Genomic DNA, 18,539 nt, shown 5'->3' with positions numbered 1-18,539 from the left:
TGTCGATTAGTATGTTATACGAATTTACTGGATATTACTTTGGATATAGCTATATGTTATGTGTTACTGGAAACAATTTCTCCAAGAATCTTTGTTGAATTCAACTCCTTTTATCTTTAGGATATGTTTCAAAGCATCGACGTTTCAAATTTTTAAGAGTTCATTTCTTATCGTTGCAAATTTTGATGTTGAAGAAAAAAATTGTTCAGAAATTCTTGAAATCTATGCACCTAATCTGGAGTCAGAATACTCTGCCTTCCTAGAGGAAGTGGATGCTGCTTTTGACAGGGTGGCAGACATGGAATCAGTCCTGCTAATGGGTGACTTCAATACACATGTTGAAACAGATGACCAGACATGGAGGGGTGTGGTTGGGAGGAACGGTGCCCCTGACCTTAACGCGAATGGGTTGAAATTATTGGACTTCTGCTGTACTAACAGCTTGTCCATAATGAATACCTTCTTCCAGCACCGAGAAGTCCATAAATATACCTAGTACAGAGATACACTAGAACAAAGGTCTCTGATTGACTTATTTATAGTCTCAGCAGACCTATTTTCCTCAGTGTTGGACGTTCGTGTGAGAAGAGGGGCAGAACTGTCAACTGACCACCATCTTGTTGTGTGCACTCTACGGCTTCAGAAACCAGATGCTACCATCAACGCTGGTAGGCCTAAGCAGCTATACCGCGTGAAATGAGAGACATTGGAAAATGAGGCTGTGAGGAAGAATTTTGCAGATGACATTTCCTCCAGGTTCAAAGAGATTCCCAAGCATACTGCAGATGTTGAGGAGGAATGGAAGCTGTTCAGAACAGCTGTCACTGCCTCTGCACTCTCATGGTGTGGCAGAAAGCGGCTCGGCGTGGCAATGGGCAGTGAGAAAAGGACACCTTGGTGGAACCAAGAAGTCCGAAAAACTGTCCGGGCAAAAAAGGAGTCCTACCTAACATGGCTTAGAATCAGGTAACCTGAGATGCGTTTGCGGTATGCTGAGGCACGAAAGGCTGCTGCTAAGGCAGTAAAGACAGCAAAGCAGAAGGCTTGGGAATCCTTTGGAGAAAGATTAGACTCATCCTATGCAAATGCAAACAAAGTATTCTGGCAGACCATCCGCTGCCTTCGAGGGAGGAAATCGTGCACAGCAAGGGCAATTAAGGCCTCTGATGGTGCACTTTTAACAACCGAGAAGGATATCCTCCACAGATGGAGGGAATACTTTGAGAGCCTTCTTAACCCGGGTGGCCCAGCAGTTGTGGACATCCAAGAGGCGCAGATCGGGGCAATGACTAGTCTCACAGCAGAAGAGGTCCATTTAGCAATAAAATCGCTAAAATTGGGCAAGGCTGCTGGCGATGATGAAATTCGGCCCGAAATGCTAAAAGCCTTAAATCGAGACGGTGTTCTCTGGCTGACTCGAGTGTGTCAGGCTGCTTGGATATCTGGGCGAGCACCAAAGCAATGGCAGACAGGCATAATAATATCAGTCTTTAAGAAGGGAGCCAAGAAGGATTGCAGTAACTATCGTGGCATCTCTCTGCTCAGCCTGCCTGGGAAAGTGTATGCTAAGTGCTTGGAAAGACGGTGCAGGAGCATAGTTGAGTCAAAGTTCCAGGAAGAACAATTTGGCTTTCGTCATGGTAGAAGCACAACTGACCAAATCTTCACTTTAAGGCAAGTCTTTGAGAAATCTTGGGAATATGCCAAGAATGTCTACACATGTTTTGTGGACTTGGAGAAGGCATATGACCGGGTTCCTCGGGATAAGCTTTGGCAAGTAGTACAGGAGTATGGAGTGGATGGTCAACTATTAGCTGCCATCAAGTCCCTGTATGAATGCCCAGAGTTTTGTGTCAGGGTAAACAGCACAAAATCTGAACCTTTCACAGTTTCCGTTGGCTTCCGCCAAGGGTGTGTTCTGTCACCCCTCCTTTTCATAATATTTATGGACTGGATTGATAGGCACAGCCGAGGCAGTGAGTGTGTCAGAATTGGAAAATGCAGCATTGGACGTCTGCTTTTTGCAGATGACCTAGTTCTGCTTAGCTCTTCCACAGATGACCTCCAGCGGACCCTGGATAGGTTTGTAGCTGTTTGTGCATACGCCGGAATAAAGATTAGTGTGGCCAAAACTGAAACATTTGTGGTCTCAAGACAACCATCCCAGTGCACTCTAAATGTAAGTGTAGTCCCAATGAGGCAGGTGGAGAAGTTTAAATACCTTGGGTCCATATTCACGAATGATGGTAAATGGGAGGTAGAGCTAGATACTCGAATTGGCTTTGCAAGCTCAATATTGCGGGAACTTGGCCGTTCGGTAGTATTGAAGCGGGAGTTAAGCCAGAACGCAAAGCTGGCTGTCTTCAATACAATCTATGTCCCCATCCTCGCCTATGGTCATGAGAGTTGGGTAATGACCGAAAGAATGCGGACACGAATCCAAGCGGCTGAAATGAGGTTCCTTCGAGGGGTTGCGGGGCTGACAAAACTCGACAGAGTCAGAAGCTCTGCAATTCGGGAAACCCTCAATACTCAACCGCTGCTTCTCCGTGTTGAGAGATCACAGTTACGTTGGTACTGGCACCTGGTCAGAATGCCACAAGAGAGGCTCCCTCAGCAGGCCCTCTTTGCCAAGCCAGAGGGTGGGAGGCCACGTGGAAGGCCAAGGACTCGCTGGATAGATTACATCCAAAACCTTGGGTGGACACGTTTGGGAATCCCACCAGAACACCTGAGCTTGGTGGCAGAGGATCGTGACCATTGGAAGTTCCTCTTGCAGCTGTTGCCCCCACAACCCAATTAGGAAGAGTAGGCCTTAAAGATGTATGTATGTATGTATTCTTGAAATCTCTAATAATCTCTTCAGATATATTTTAAATAATCTGATACGTTTTCATAATGTTTTTGAATTCGAATAAGGTAATGGAAATGTGTGCTGCCCAAAAGTGTGTGTTTGCAAAAGTAATTTAGAGGTTATGATTGTTTCAAAACTAGTAAGAGAATCCAAAATTTTGGCTTTGTGAAGCGAATCTCTATTAAATTTATCGATTTTGAAATTTCATAAAATGTTTGTGACATATCTAATAATATATATATGGTATATATGTAGAAAAGCATACATAGGTATGATTTTTTAAGAAAAAGAATAATTCCAAATAGACAGCTTATACTGCTGTCCGTGATATTTCACTTACAATTAAGTTCGAAACATATATGCTGAGCACCATACATACATTTGACACAATCCTTTATTGTTAAGCAATGCAGAAAATCAGTTGTGTTCGCCTGTATAATGGAGGTTTCCATCAGTAGTTACTAATATTTTTTTTACATCATCGCATTTGAGAAGTTTTATTTGCATTCATATTTTCTACAGAAAAACGATGCTTGAATGTGTTTAAAGAACGCCACGGTGGATATTTGGCCCATTCGCATGACGGCCAACAGGAAATTCCCTATACCTCACGGGCCAGTTCGTCCCCGGCGTTGCAGCAAAAAGTGGGAAGAGACTACGTTTAGGACCGTGATTATAATATTTTGACTAGACAGTATAGAACCTAATATGTATATCATGTATACGTTCCTCTCACTAATCGATAAATATTTATTACACAATGAATACCAAACGAAGGAATTGAAAAAGAATCGAAATCGTAATATCCTGTTTTTCGAGAAGAGATTTATACAAATCTAAATAGTGACTATTACTTATTTCTCACCATACTGTAACAATAGGTAAATTATCTACACATTACAAAAGTGTTTTTAGAACGATACTCCTTTGTAAAGTGATGTCATTTATTCGTAAATTCAGTTTCAGTTCATACTAGTTCGGTATTCCACATGAAACCACGAAATATATGCAAAAGTTCGCCCCCCCCCGTCGTTATTTATACGTATCTACATATACTCTTCTGATCTAAAACAACGTATATTAGAAAATCTCACAGCAAAATTCTAGAAAAAAAAGTTACCATTAGATTGAGTACAGATTGAAGGAAATAAAATATCAGCGTGCACTTGCGCAGCACCAATCTTGATTTTGAAAATGACGAACGAATGCAATATTCTCCGAACCTAGAGAGAACAGTGTTCAGTTTGAAATGGAATCGATAAAATGAATTTCCAGTAGCGCCAATTGCAGGCGTCCATTTGAAATCACATCGACAACTTGATCGAATCCAATCAACTAGAAGAATATCAACTAAAGTACTAGTCCATTGGCAGTCGTGATATTCGTTTTGCGAGCGCTCAGGTTGTAACAAATTCGGAAATGTTTTAATTTCCACTAAACTTTCTTGCTTAAATGTTTAACGTTTGAATCCAGAAAAATAATGAATAAAAAATTCCAATATGTTATAATATTTACAATAATAAAATAACTAATACAATAAATTAAAGACTTAATTCTGTATGTTAGTCAAGTAAATAATAGTTTAATATTCGACATGTTTCACTGACTGTCAGCATTTTCAAGGATACACTGGTAAGCAATGGAAAGTAACAAAAACTAGAAAACTAACCGACAATTCTAAAAATTATATAAAATTATCACTCTGCGTGATACAATACGCGTGTCGCAAGTACAACGTTTTATTTGTTGAGATATTTATTGTAATTTTCATGAAAGTTCATTTCTTTTTGGTTAAATGATCTGATTAGAGTTTTCCATATATCTGGTAGGATTAGGCCATGATTCTTATTTAAGTTACCTGTTGAACAGGCGACTGTAGCAGCTTCTTTGAATGTTCTGGAATGGTATTCTCTTCTATGTAGGGCATATGACTCATATCCCATTCAATATTATGGTTGGTAGAGGCCAAGTGGCAAGAAAAGCCTGATATATCTTGTCTGTTATTCCTTACATAGCCTATGTGTTCTTTCTTTCTTGTTTCAAAACTTCTTTCCGATGTAATTGATACCGCATGAACAGGGTATGCTGTAAACTCCAGAGTATTTGTAGAACGGATGGCTATCTTTCGGGGATCTTATAAACTTTTGAATGGTCTCAATAGGTTTGAAGGTTATTCTGTTACACCAACTCTAGCACTATGGAAAGAAAAGTACTACTGAAATTAAAGAACAACAAAGAAATCATTATACTGAAAGCAGACAAGGGCAACAACACTTTCATCTTAAATACTAAGGAATATGAAGAAAAGATCAATAATTATCAGACACATCTGTCTATGATGTTCTTAACACAGATCCTACTCACAAAAACCATCTTGATACCAATGAACTATAACGTGATATGACCAACTGGCCTGTGGGCTTAACCAAGAAACTAAAATCTATGCATCCGTTAACTCCAAGACTATAGGTGTTCCCAAAATCCATAAAGAAAGTACACAATTACATCCAATAGCAGATGGTATCCATTCTCCTACTTAGAAACTATCAAAATATCTAGCCAAAATGTTACAAGAACACATTCACAACACGGATTCTTATATCTAGGACTCCCAACATTTCTTGGAGAAATTAAAAAATACTCGTATCGCTGAAGATAATATCTCTATTCACAAATATCCCAGTTTCAGAAGTCATCGACATCTTAGAAAACTTGTTCCCACCAAACATCACCAAGTTGTTCAAGCATTGTTTAACTTCGAATTATTTTACATGGCAAAAAATCTACCACAAACAACTTTCTGGATTAGCCATGGGTAGCCCTCTCTCTCTCTCTCTCTCTCTCTCCTTCTTGTGCCCACCTATTCTTGGAGAATTTGGAAACTCAAATTTTATCCCAAATTACCCCTAAACCAACCACATGGTTCAGGTATGTTCACGACATCTTCATCATTTGGAATCACAAAAGGAACTAATAAATTATCTAAACAAATTAATTGCTTCCACAACACTATGAAGTTCACATTGGAACTAGAAAAAGATAATAAACTTCCATTCCTAGACGTCCTTAGTAAGAAAACAAACTGATAATAGCATCAACCTGTCGGAATGTCGAAAACCCATTACCACTGGACGCTACCTCCATTTCTCACCACATATCCCAGAAACTCAGCATTATTCATATGCTCAAGAAAAGAGCTATACAGTGTACTACAGACCCTGGCGACTTACAAGAAGAATTAATGAAAATATCCAGAGATATATCCCTAAATGGCTACCTTACAAGAATCATCAACAAGATTCTCTTTAATGATATATCGCAAAGGCAACGAGATGAAACCTACATCAGCTCTATAACAATTCCATAATTTGTTAGTACCATATCCAAAAAATTAGCTCTTCTTCTAAAACCATATAATATCAGTGTAACCTTCAAATCTATTTAGACCATTCAAAAGTTTATAAGATCCCCGAAAGATAGCCATCCTTTCTAGAAATACTCTGGAGTTTACAGCATACCCTGTTCATGCGGTATCAATTACATCGGACAGACATCTAGAAGTTTTGAAACAAGAAAGAAAGAACACATAGGCTATGTAAGGTAACAGACAAGATATATCAGGCCTTTCTTCCCACTTGGCTTCTACCAACCATAATATTGAATGGGATATGAGTCATATGCCCTACATAGAAGAGAACTACCATTCCAGAACATTCAAAGAAGCTGCTACAGTCGCCCGTTCAACAGGTAACTTAAATAAGAATCATGGCCTAATCCTACCAGATATGTGGAAACTCTAATCAGATCATTTAACCAAAAAGAAATGGACTTTCATGAAAATTACAATAAATATCTCAACAAATAAAACGTTGTACTTGCGACACGCGTATTGTATCACGCAGAGTGATAATTTTATATAATTTTTTGAATTGTCGGTTAGTTTCCTAGTTTTTGTTACTTTCCATTGCTTACCAGTGTATCCTTGAAAATGCTGACAGATATTAGTCATTGAAACATGTCGGATATTAAACTATTATATACTTTACTAACATACAGAATTAAGTCTTTAATTTATTAATACTAGTGGTCAAGAAAAAGGTCATAATAATGACTAATACAATCTTTCGTAACAATTGCATCAATCGCTAATAAAGAAAGAATAGATATTAACTGCAGCTTAAATAGAGATCAAAGTTACATATGAAATAATGTCAGGATCGCATTTAAAAATGTAATATCACCGATACGTTTGACAGCAACTATATAATAATCGCAGTTTTAGTGCTAATTTTAAGATGACATCCAGTGTCAGTTTCCTATTCAATACATTATCAAACTTTGTGGTGATAAGTTAATATGAATTTTGCAGTTTTGATACATAAGGAAAAGCTGCTAAAAAGGCATTCTTTCTATTCTCAACTTTATTAATCAACGTAGAGCTTCACTTCAGACGATTATATGAAAGCAGATACGAGAGGTTTCTTATTTTTCGTGCTGTAAAACTTGAAAACATGTAAAGCATTAACGGAATAAGAACCTGATCTAATAATATTCCAATTTTAAGATATTGAGTATATTTTAACTGCGGACTACAGTCGAAGCACTAGCCATTAAGTGCTCATCACCGCCTGTTAAATTTAATTTTCAACTTGCCTTAAACTTCGGCGCGTCGTTCATAAGGCATCCTCGTCACGGGAATGATTTAATTTCTTTACATGAACTGCTTTTGCGGTGCACTTGAAAGAGACTGGTGCCACCTAGTGAAATACTTCTTTTTTTTTTTTACTCGTATATTAAATTCGTTGACCAACTATCTGTACACACGCGGCTCCGCTGGGTTGGACCGATTTTAATAAAGGTTGGGGATTTAGGATTCTTACAAACATTTCTCGTATTATTTCACGTATGGTTTAAATTAGACTGTTTCAGGAGAAAATTAGGTAAAACGTTTTCAAATGATTTACCTAATTTTGTCCTAAAAGTAGTTATTACGCTCTGATTGTAGGGGAATTTAATTAAATTAGGATTCCGCCAAGCATTTGTCCTGTTATCTCAAATTTGATCAAAATCCATAGAAAAACGCCATAATTGTATGGCGTTTTTCTGTGAATAAACCGGGAAAAAAACCCGGCTCTGATTTATTTGCCCTCGTAATGAATTTTATCGCAGGAAAGGACTTTCGAAATGCATTTTTTAATTGTTGTCTTCAGTCAGTTCTATGCTTTGTTATTCTTGTTTTATTCATAAATGTTAAGCAATATTCAAAACCTATAGTACAAAAATTCCTTTAGAAGGCAGAGGTTAGGTAGGCAGAGAGAGAGAGAGAGGCTCTTGGCATTTTAGCATGCTTTTAGATTGAAATTTTTCGTAATGTTTGTTGGGTGCCATCTCTTTTACTGGAAAGGAATAGCAGGAATGAACGAGAGGATGAAGTAATTAAGAGAAGGTCGTCGTTTTGGCTGAAAATTAACTTTGATTGGTTGGTTATTTTTCGGGTTTTTTTTTTTAAGCAGAATCATGGATACATGTAAATCACAGTAGTAAACATTCAGCTTTTGTATGCTCAAAAATGGAATGAATTGGAAAAATAGATACCATTAATCTGCCTCAGTGCCCTTCCTTTTACAAGAAGTCTAAAATTGTTAAGAATATTTAAGGAACCTCCTTGGATTTGTGATTTGTAGAGGATCACTGGTTTAGTCGAAAAATAGCTTATAAACTGGAAGAGAAAAAGTCAAATTTGTCTGATGCTGGAATCTTGTTTTTTATTGGGGGGAAGGGGGAAGAAATATTTGTAACGGATATACTGTATTTATAGCCCTGTGTAGCTCAATGGAAGTGGTGCTTGCATCCTCTGCGCTAGGCTGCCTGAAGATAGACTTTTGTTCAAGTCTGGTCGCCGACTTTCCAATCCTATCTTCAATTGATTTTCAAGTTAGTTGATCTCTGATACAGGCAAGCGGGTTTTTTTTTTCTGGAAACTCGGGTTTTTGTCCCGTAAACTCAAGAAAATCGACCATATAACCCACATTATTTCAGACAGTATCAATAACCTGTTAGGGTTAGGTACCAAGAGATGGCAGCACCTGTTTTCCCGTCTCTTCATCGGTTGCCGCTTATAATTAGTGATAGCATGGGTCAGCTATCTCTAATTGACTTCCGGTGGAGATTGAACTGCCCATTCAGTCTCCAAAAAGCTAGATAGGGTTAAAAGGCCTCGCCTACTCCCTATAAGGGAATAAAAGGTATTAGCTTATTATTATTTATATACTGTATTTAAATAAAATATGACGTCCAATTTATGTTTGTTATATATTGCATTATTTTATACCAAGAAGGAAAATCTCTTCTTGATCAGGTGGTATGAAAAGGAAAATCAAGTAGAGTGGATTTTGTTTTGTACAAAACGAGTAAGGATCGAGATATGAAAGCATCGAGTATCACTGTGTTTTGTTTATCTCATTTTCCATTATAAGCTATTATGGGGATTAGTATTTATTATAAAGTTGCAGATATTCTTGAAATCCTGCTTGCTTGTGCACAGCAAAGTTTCTGAGGGGGAAGAGTGCAGAGGGATAGAACATCATTGATATGCTACAGGAAAAGAGTAAGAAAAACAGTGAAATTCTCTGGCAATGGTGCAACGGTTAACAATAGAAACCGACCACCCTTCTACACACACACACACACACACACACACACACACACAACACAGCCATTGACCAACGATGAAAATATGTATCCAATACATAATATGCAGGAAGACGACATATGCATTTTTTTCTCGAAAGCCTTTGTACAGAAAGCACGATAAAAACATCCAAGAAATAATCTAGAACTACTGTCTGGATTTCTCATTTCGTGCAACGTTTATCCAGTAGTAAGTGATCTAAGCTTAGATCACTCGTTGAACGGCCATAGCAGGATAAAGACGATCACTGATTTCTGTGAGTGGCTTCTAAGTTGGACAGAAGTTTAGAAAGGACTGAAGTAAAGACAGATATCTATAATTAAGAATACGAATGTATCCTCTTTTCGTTTAAGTTCGGTCGACGATGACATTAGGTTGAACAGACCTGGATAGATTCGAATCTCGTGCATAGGTGACAATGAACCTTTATAATGTTTTTTATAAGTTAAAGCCGAATTTCTGTTCTCAAGCAAGCAGAGCAGCCGGATTAATACACGAGTTAACAAGTGTAAAACGCTGTCCTCTTATACTTGTTTGCTTCGACGGTAATTTCAACAAACCTTTTTTGTGATGGATTCGATATGGGCTAATTACTATGATATAGGATTGATTTCAGTGGAAAGAAAGAAAGAGAGAGGAATATGGCCAAACTGACCAGCAACCAAAGGTAGTTGGAAAATGAGTGAGATGAAGTTTATTAAAGTGTAGTTTTAAGTCTTGGAGATGGAACTGAATTGGTTTCGTTTGAATCAGACTTTGTATATAGATGGAACGATTTTGCAGATTTGTGAAGGATTTTTTTTTTTTTAATTTATACCAGAAGGTTTACTACATGTTCTTTTAATGTCTTCTTTTATAGTCTTCTTAATTTTAATCTCTCTTTTCCATTGAGAAACTGGGGTTTTGTAGACCATTGTCACTTGTCTATAATATAATACATGAGCTGCAACATGATTCCAGTTGATTTCAGGAAAATGGACAAGCAATCGCTCATAAAACAGTTTGTAAGAAATTGGTTCTTTTTTTCAAGGAATCAGAAATTAATAATTGAATAAACAATTTCAGAAAATCTTAATATGTGATACAGTATATTTTGAAAGAATAAGAATACCCACAGTCTTTTACAGTGGAAAATGAATATTTATTTATGGAAACCGGATAACGATAAACTCGAGAAAGGTGAAATGTATTTCGCAAATTTGGAGAGTCCATCAATCATAACTTTAAACTTGAATATATTGCTTACTATAGTAGTAGAACTAATTTATTTCGGAATAGCCCGCCCAAACGCATGGTTTAATTTGGTCCTCTGACCCGGATCTAACTTTCTATCTAGAATCAAGAGCGCCATTCTTCCATCGAAACATTCTAAGTAGAACCTATTTGATCTCATCCGGATCTTGGCCTCCATAACTCAGTCGATATAAGCGATGCCTTTTGGGTAGAACGATCTTGGTTCGAATCTTGTCTAGAACTCGAAACACCTTTATAATGGCTTTTCAAAAGAAGGCGAGTTAGCAATCTCATACAGAGATGGCAGAGCTTTTCCTCCAGAGAACTCTAGTTTTTACTCTCGCAAAGGAGTCAAACAGTTCAGAACATCACACGCAGTTAATAGATAATATACTACACCGACCTTATAGGTTTAGTTAAAAGGGTTCAACTCATCGTGACCAGTATTCCAGCTGGACCCAGAGATGTTCTGTTGAATTCTTGTAAGAGTCCTGTGGCCCTCAGTTTCTCAGAACCGGGTAATTGTGCACTTTGCCTTTGAGACAGGATATTTTCCTGCTAAAATTCGAATTCCATCTAGCATATAAGACTTTTAAAATATGTGTTACCTGGCCTCAATACGAGATGGCAGCATTTTTCAATTCGCAAATAGACAAACTGGCCAGAAGAACACACTTCAGTAATAGCCATAATACACCGGCCTCGCAGCGTTCGTCGCTACGGAATTAATTTCAGCTAGTCCATTCACTGCTAGAGGATAGATCCAGCTTCACAAAATGTCCCAAAATATCTCTTACAAAACTGTTTAAAATCTCAATCTCGATTACTGCATTCGAATTCTTCATTACCATAACTGCGTTGTAGCAATTTTTTACATTGCGTTGAATGTCACGCTTGATGGGTATTCTGGTTTTCATCTGTATTCTTGGATGGTGTAAGCAAGCAAAAAAGAAAACAGTTTGTTTGAGAAGTAGCTTAATGACTAGCAATTTATATACAGTTTCTGTAGTTAACATGTAACTACGATAATTCTCTTAGAGCTAGAAGTAAACTGATATTTTTTTCTCTCATTTGCAGCACGAACAAGCAGGAGTAGATCCTGAGGTATTCCGTAGTAAAATGTATTTCAGGCCACCCAGCTCTCCGGAGGATGGTAAGTTAAAAAAACTTACGTGACAATTTAAAATATTAATTAATTTTATTAGACAATATATTATATTTGAATGGCATGGAAGTAAGTGAATTCAGGTAATGTTTGGATTTTGCAACTGTATTAACTAAGTCATGATATTTGGGAAGGAGGATGGATTGCATTATAGTTAAAAAATTATTAAGGTGCAGGTTTGATACTGATATCTTGGCAACTAAGGTCTGATTAGCACTACAGTTGTGAAATAATTTAAAAGGTAACTCTAAATACACAAGTAACTATAAACTACGACTCAATTTGAATTTTTTTTCTAAAAAAATATTTCAAGCATTAGCATAGGTTAATGCTTGAAATATTTTTTCCTATAACAAGACGAAGAGGCTTTGTCTGGCAGATGACCTGAGGAAATTTTCCATTCTCACATTGCTCTTTAAATGAGTCCACTTATTAATAAAAACAAGAAAAATTTCGTTAATTGTGTTCATTCTTCGCTCCCTGTGCCGAATTTCATTAAGCATCCTTTACTCAATCTATCTATTGAAATAGGGGTATCTATATATTCACTGAAGTGTGTTGTATGTAGGGATCAGCAATGATATTGTGATAACCTCTCCGCTTCCAGTTACCTTTTAGAAGAGGTTAGTAGATCATATGCAAACAAAACATTTTCACAGATCATGACTTCTTTCTTTGATGGATGATGGAGAGGTAAGCAAAAGAATAGTTGGCACTTCGTAATGTTTAATTCAAATTTGCTATGTAAAACTAAAACCAGATGGCTGTCCATGAGTCAGACGTCGGCAATCTTCAAGTCAAGAAACTCATAGGCTCTTTAGAATAGTGATATTTATAGTTTTCTCCTTTCACCGGGAAGATATTATCTTCATTGTTTGACATTTCAAAGAATTCTCTGGTGCAGCACTACGAAAACCATTTTGTGATTAATATACGGAATGGATATTTCACCTTTCAGGCGATTCGATCCGCCTAATTCTTTCCAAGGAAACACAACTCTGTGAAAAATCACTATGCATTATTAGCGATTACTAATTGAATTGCCAATTGTTCAGTTAGTGCTAGTCATAATTATTTCAAAATATAATATAATATAAATATGACAACAATTTGCAATGTCCTATCTCTTTTCAGTTCAACATTTTTATTATTATAATTCGGTTTTTTTCAGTTTCTGATGTACGTGCACAATTTTGACTGCCTTGCTTATCGTTGATTGAATGAACGGATGTCTAAGTTCTGCAAGCTACTTAAAATTGTTATATATATATATATATATATATATATATATATATGCAAATGAAAAATGGGTTGATTCCTTTGATGTATACGCCTATCGAATAATTCCATCTTATTTCACTACTGAATTAATTTTTTCAATGCTCTTTATTTTGATCAGATTCGTACTGCAAAAGCTTGCAACGAGGAGATCAAAATAGAAATTTTCAAGATGTCATTCCTACCGAACGTTTGTTGCGCGAGGAGGTAAAATTCCAAATTTAACCATTAATTGTGATATTAGCATATGGGTGAATACTCTTGCCAAGGACCTCTAATGTTAAAAAGATGAAAATAGGAAGTGCTGTGCAAATATAACGAGTCGATGTACAGTCAATAATATTTTTAACTAGTATCCTCGCACAAAATAAGTGGATTTAGTTACAGATTGGAAATATGCAAGGTGTACCCACTACATGGGTGCGCAGAGGGATTTTCATCTAATGACGAGTTATCAGTCTAATGCTGGATGGGATTTCTTTCCTAGAAACTGTTTTTTTTTTTTTCATTTCGCAAAAAAATATCGTAATTCCAGTTAACTAGTGAATGTGGATCTAGCAGGAGTTTGAATATAGACTGACTATCTACTGTGGTACTTGAATCGGGTAACGAACTCCAGTTTCCAAGAAGAAAACACTACTTCCTCCATATGCGACTCACCTTCAATTGAAAAGACCTTATAAGAGGATCTTTGTGTCCAAAGCGGAATTCGACTTCATCTCTCTCCAACTAATCTCGCTACTGAACTGCGGCGGCGAGCCTCCTCCTCCCAGGAACTTACCTACAATTGTATAATGGAAGTCTAAAAGTGACTGTACATCTAAAATTTCTTTTTACCAAAGCATGCTAAGTACTGTTTCTTTCGCATCGTGAAATGGATATACTGTAATCGATAATATCTCTAGTCTACTTGCTTAAACAAAAAGCTCTTAATGCTTTCATATGTGTCCGCTAGCATAATTCATTGATGGTTGCAATCTGAAAGAATGGATAACTAAGTATAGCGGATGTAATCCAAAATGCACAAATTGTTCCCAACAGCTTTCTGTATCTTATTGGATTTTTTTTTTCATTTTAGATATTCTACAGCTATTGTTTCATTTATTTTTGAGAATTGAGAAGCAAGGAAGAAGGTCGTTTCTTTTATGTGGACTTCCTTTTCTAGAAAAGCATCGATATTGTACTAATAACGAATATTTAAGTCTCTCCATTTTATTTTAATTGAAATCTACTAGGATCTGAAAATTCTTTTATGCATTCATTAGGTAATGAGGTTCATTATCCTGTGAAAAACTCGTCTTAATTATCGTATGTGCGTGTTCATGTTAAGCATTTCAAATTTCAGAGGATCCTCGAGCCAATGCATACAAATATCCCAGAGCACGACGGCGGCGGCGGCGTAAAAGGCCTCCATCTTTTAGCGACGAAGGAACTGGTTTTAGTGAGGAAGAAGAACGGAGGTATAGTGGAACGGGAATTCTGGAATTTTCTCCATCCAAGGCTGGGCGAGATGTAACGCCTGTGAACTTAAACTTCGCTCAGAGGCAGCCACCAAGTACCTTACATTCGCTAGCAGGTAGGACAAACTTTCAGCTGTATGTGTTCTTTGTGTAGATTGTTTAATTTATTCTACTCAACGAATTCCAGGTTGGTCTCTCTGAAAGTCTAGATATGAGATTGCAAAGTCATTGACAAACATGCAGAATTGCTTCGGATAACACTATGAAGTTTTTTGACATCCATCATTTATTATTTTATTAATTTTATATGAATTTGCGTGTGTGTTTAGAAACCATTAACATCACTTTTAAGAGATCCTGAGAATTTGAAAAATCGGTTATTATCTCATGTTTGGCGCACAACGCCGACACTTGGAGAAAAAAAAGCTATAATAATAGATATATTGATGTTTTAATGTAGAATCGTAGAATTAAATAATATTAAGTATAATTATTTCTGTTTATTGCTGTATGTTAGAGAAATGTCGTATATTTTTCAACGACAGGTGTAATAATTGAAACCGTGTGCTGAAAAAAAAAACTGCTAAATATTTTTTTTTTTCAAAAGAGCTGATGAATTCCGTCAATTTTCATGTAGTACTTTGATTTTTTTTTTTTTAACAGAAAGAAGAAATGGAAATTGTTGTCGAAACTCCATCTCAGCCAGTTATGGTTGGTTGATTGGAATTGTAGCTGTTAATTGTATGTTCATCGGCCAATTTACTTATTTCTCAGGTTAAGAAAACTCCAGTATTTTGGAAGAAAACCTTGCCATAATCGTATGAGACCGGGTCACTCACCTTCAGTAAAAAAAAAAAAAAAAAAACTTTTAAAAGTTCTTCGCAATCCAGACGACCTTTTCAACCGAAGAAGCAACTTGTACGAGAAAAATTCATTAATCTGTGAGCCCTAATTATTTATTTATTTATTCTTATGGCAAAAGGAATACAGATGCTACAGGTCAATGTCCAGTCTGGAAAGCCGATCCAATGCCTCGTCCGTCACCTTGTGGATGTCCTGTAGTCACCACCGTGAAATTGGCGCCTTGGGCAGTCGTTCACAATATGAGTAATCATCTGAGCCACTGGAGAACAATCACAATAAGAGTGGTCTAACAGCCTCCATTTATGTAGTAGGGTAGCCACATCTGTCCTGGTTAGCTCTGATCCTGTTGATAGATGACCAAATCTTCCTAGAAAGAGCAAAACCAGGCTGTGGAGCACAGGGATCTTCTACCAGGAAGCCGTTTGTTGGAAGATTGTTGGACCAGTATTCTCTCCACATGTCAGGTGCTAATGGCAGGGCAGCTGAAGAGAGTTCGTCCATGAACCAGAAAGGCTTTCTAAATTTTAGGCGAAGACTAGGTGGATTTATGAGAGTCTGGTGCAGGGGTTGCTCATTGCTTTATTAAATTCTTTAATCGAGGCTTGTCTTCTCCGTATTGTCTTCACCCAAGATCTGGGTAGAGCAATGTTAGATAGGACAGGCAGCCAGGAGAGAGGTGTGCTTCTGACTGTCCCACTAATTGTGTTCATGGTAGAGTTTAGCTGGGTGTCTATAATGTTAGTGTGCGCACTTCTTTCCCAGACAGGGGCACAATATTCTGCTGCAGAGAATGCGAGGACTAGTGCAGACGACCTTATTACTTCTGCACCACAACCCCAGGTTGTTCCAGCAAGCCTTGAAATTGATAGCCCTAATGGAATACCCTGATAATAAGCAGTGGCTCTTATGGAGAAAGATGTCATTAATATAACACCGAAAATAACTTATTGCTGTGCAATACTCTTATATGAGTTACGATTCTTCTTGACTTAATGAACAAATCAAGTTAAACATGGTCAAAACACTTTCCATTGAATATTATTTTAATATTCAAAAACATTGCCGCACATATGGAGATTTCAGAGTATCACGCAGTTTTTTAGAGGTTTGCCTGAAAGTTGATTTCTATATATGACGTTTCTAAGACATTTGTGAGAGCCTCCGTAGCTCACTTGGTTTCGACGTACCCCTTTGGTTGGAAAGATCTGGGCTTTTCAGTCAGAGGTTAGTTAGCCAATTTCATATGAAGATGAACGGGTTTTTTTCTCTCGAAAACTCGGGGGTTTTTCCCCTCAAAACAGGCAAACCGTGAAGACATTTACAGACAAAGGTACTAACTGCGAGATGGAGGCGATTAAAACCTCACCATCTTTTCTTTCTACTGCACATTATGGATTCAGGTAAAGATTCATGATAGTCAACTTCCTAGATGGAGATGACACTTGACAAGACAACACTTTTGTGAAAATGCCATCGTACATAGAATGTAAAGATCCTAAATAATTTTATTTTCTCTTTATGAGTATATGAGCACGTTTAATATTCGGATATATCAAATAAATAACAACTATGCATAAAATGATGTTTTATGACTGTCCTAGTTAACTGTTAAAAATGTTTTTGGAGAAAATAATTAAATAATAACGTAGGAATGCTTAGATTTTGCATTTTTTACTAATGTTAGAAGTTTTTTTTATGTCCTACTAATCAAAATTCCCCCAATCCAAATTGTTTAGGCAGTTTGAATTAAGTTATAAGGTGCCTCGGCACTGCCAACTGTTGCCGGCAGTAGTATGTCAGATCAGATGAGCCTTTAGTTGTGGACGACAATGTACTGCAGTGTCTCTCTCTCTCCTGATGACATCACAGCTGTTTACCAAATGAACGTAGGGTGGCTCATTACTTACCTCAGTCTCTTACAGATATGTTATTGTTAATTTGGACTTCAGTCGTCCATATAACTGCATTATCTTTTCTCATCTATATCAGTTCACACACACACACACACACACACACACACAAGCTTAATGATTAGTAATGATCTAACTAGCCTCCAAATTTTTGTCCAAGCATTATATGCCCAAAATTTGAAGAATTTTCTACTAACAGTTTTCCTATAGCAAATATGATAACGTTAACTATAACCACTGTGAAAAGAAATGGTCACTGCGTACTAGATATGTATAAGTAACGAAAGCCAATTAGAAAATAAAGTGAATATCATGAAATGGAACAAGATATTGTCGCGATACTCCTATGAGTGCACAAATTGAAAACAGCCGAGTTTAAAATTTAAGCACACAAGAAAACCTTTTAAATGTATTGTCATCTGTGATTGAATTTAGTTAATTAAAATACATTTCAGTTTTATTTGAGGCAGTTTGTAACATTGGTAGTTCTGTTATATATTTTTTCCTTTTTTTCTGTCGAAAGAGTACATTACTATTCGATGAAAGCAAATACACTCAATCAATATATATATATATATATATATATATATAACTTCTAATAACAGTTACACCTGTTATATGAACTGTTCAGAAAAATAAAAACGATAAATATTTTATTTTTATATTTTATATAAAATAAAAATATTTTATATTTTATTTTTATAGGATATTTTCTTAAAGAATACGATATCAAATATTCGCATCATTTCAGACATGTTAGGCTTTTGAATATTTCTAGAATTTTTAGAATATTTTTGTACATTTTTAGAATGTTTCTAAAAATGTACAGTATTTACAAAATCTAACTGCTTCATACAATATGAAATACTGAATATTCGTACGATAACCAGAAAAAAAAAATCATAAGTATTCTTACATCTCCTTTATATAGCTATTTGCAATGTTATTTCAGTTATTCATTAATAACTGAAATAACATTCGGTGACTATTTATAACAATAAATAGTTACCGCTACATTTTGCAATAATTCAAAATAGAAACCCTTTTTGTCACTGCACGTATATTTACAAGAGAATTGGTTAAA

At 36.5% G+C, this 18,539-nt stretch overlaps 1 protein-coding gene across 4 annotated transcripts in view; it reads left to right on the top strand.

Moving 5' to 3' along the window:
- Positions 1–18,539, top strand: part of LOC150105668 (voltage-gated inwardly rectifying potassium channel KCNH6-like) — a 373,820-nt gene that overhangs the window by 290,872 nt on the left and 64,409 nt on the right. For 3 of the 4 annotated variants that reach the window (XM_090394297.1, XM_090394296.1, XM_090394295.1), the window contains 2 exons: positions 11,856–11,931; positions 14,567–14,797. In XM_090394297.1, coding sequence (XP_090250423.1) covers positions 11,856–11,931; positions 14,567–14,797 — 307 coding nt within the window. The remainder of the gene's footprint in view (positions 1–11,855; positions 11,932–14,566; positions 14,798–18,539) is intronic. The other variant, XM_090394298.1, reaches the window with a different exon arrangement.

Source organism: Typopeltis vanoorti, chromosome 6 (assembly GCF_054136105.1).
Source record: "Typopeltis vanoorti isolate ZY-2024b chromosome 6, IOZ_Tvanoo_1.0, whole genome shotgun sequence".
Lineage (NCBI taxonomy): Eukaryota > Metazoa > Arthropoda > Arachnida > Uropygi > Thelyphonidae > Typopeltis > Typopeltis vanoorti.
The sequence above is the reverse complement of the archived record's forward strand: the minus strand, read 5'-3'. Positions and strand labels throughout refer to the sequence as shown.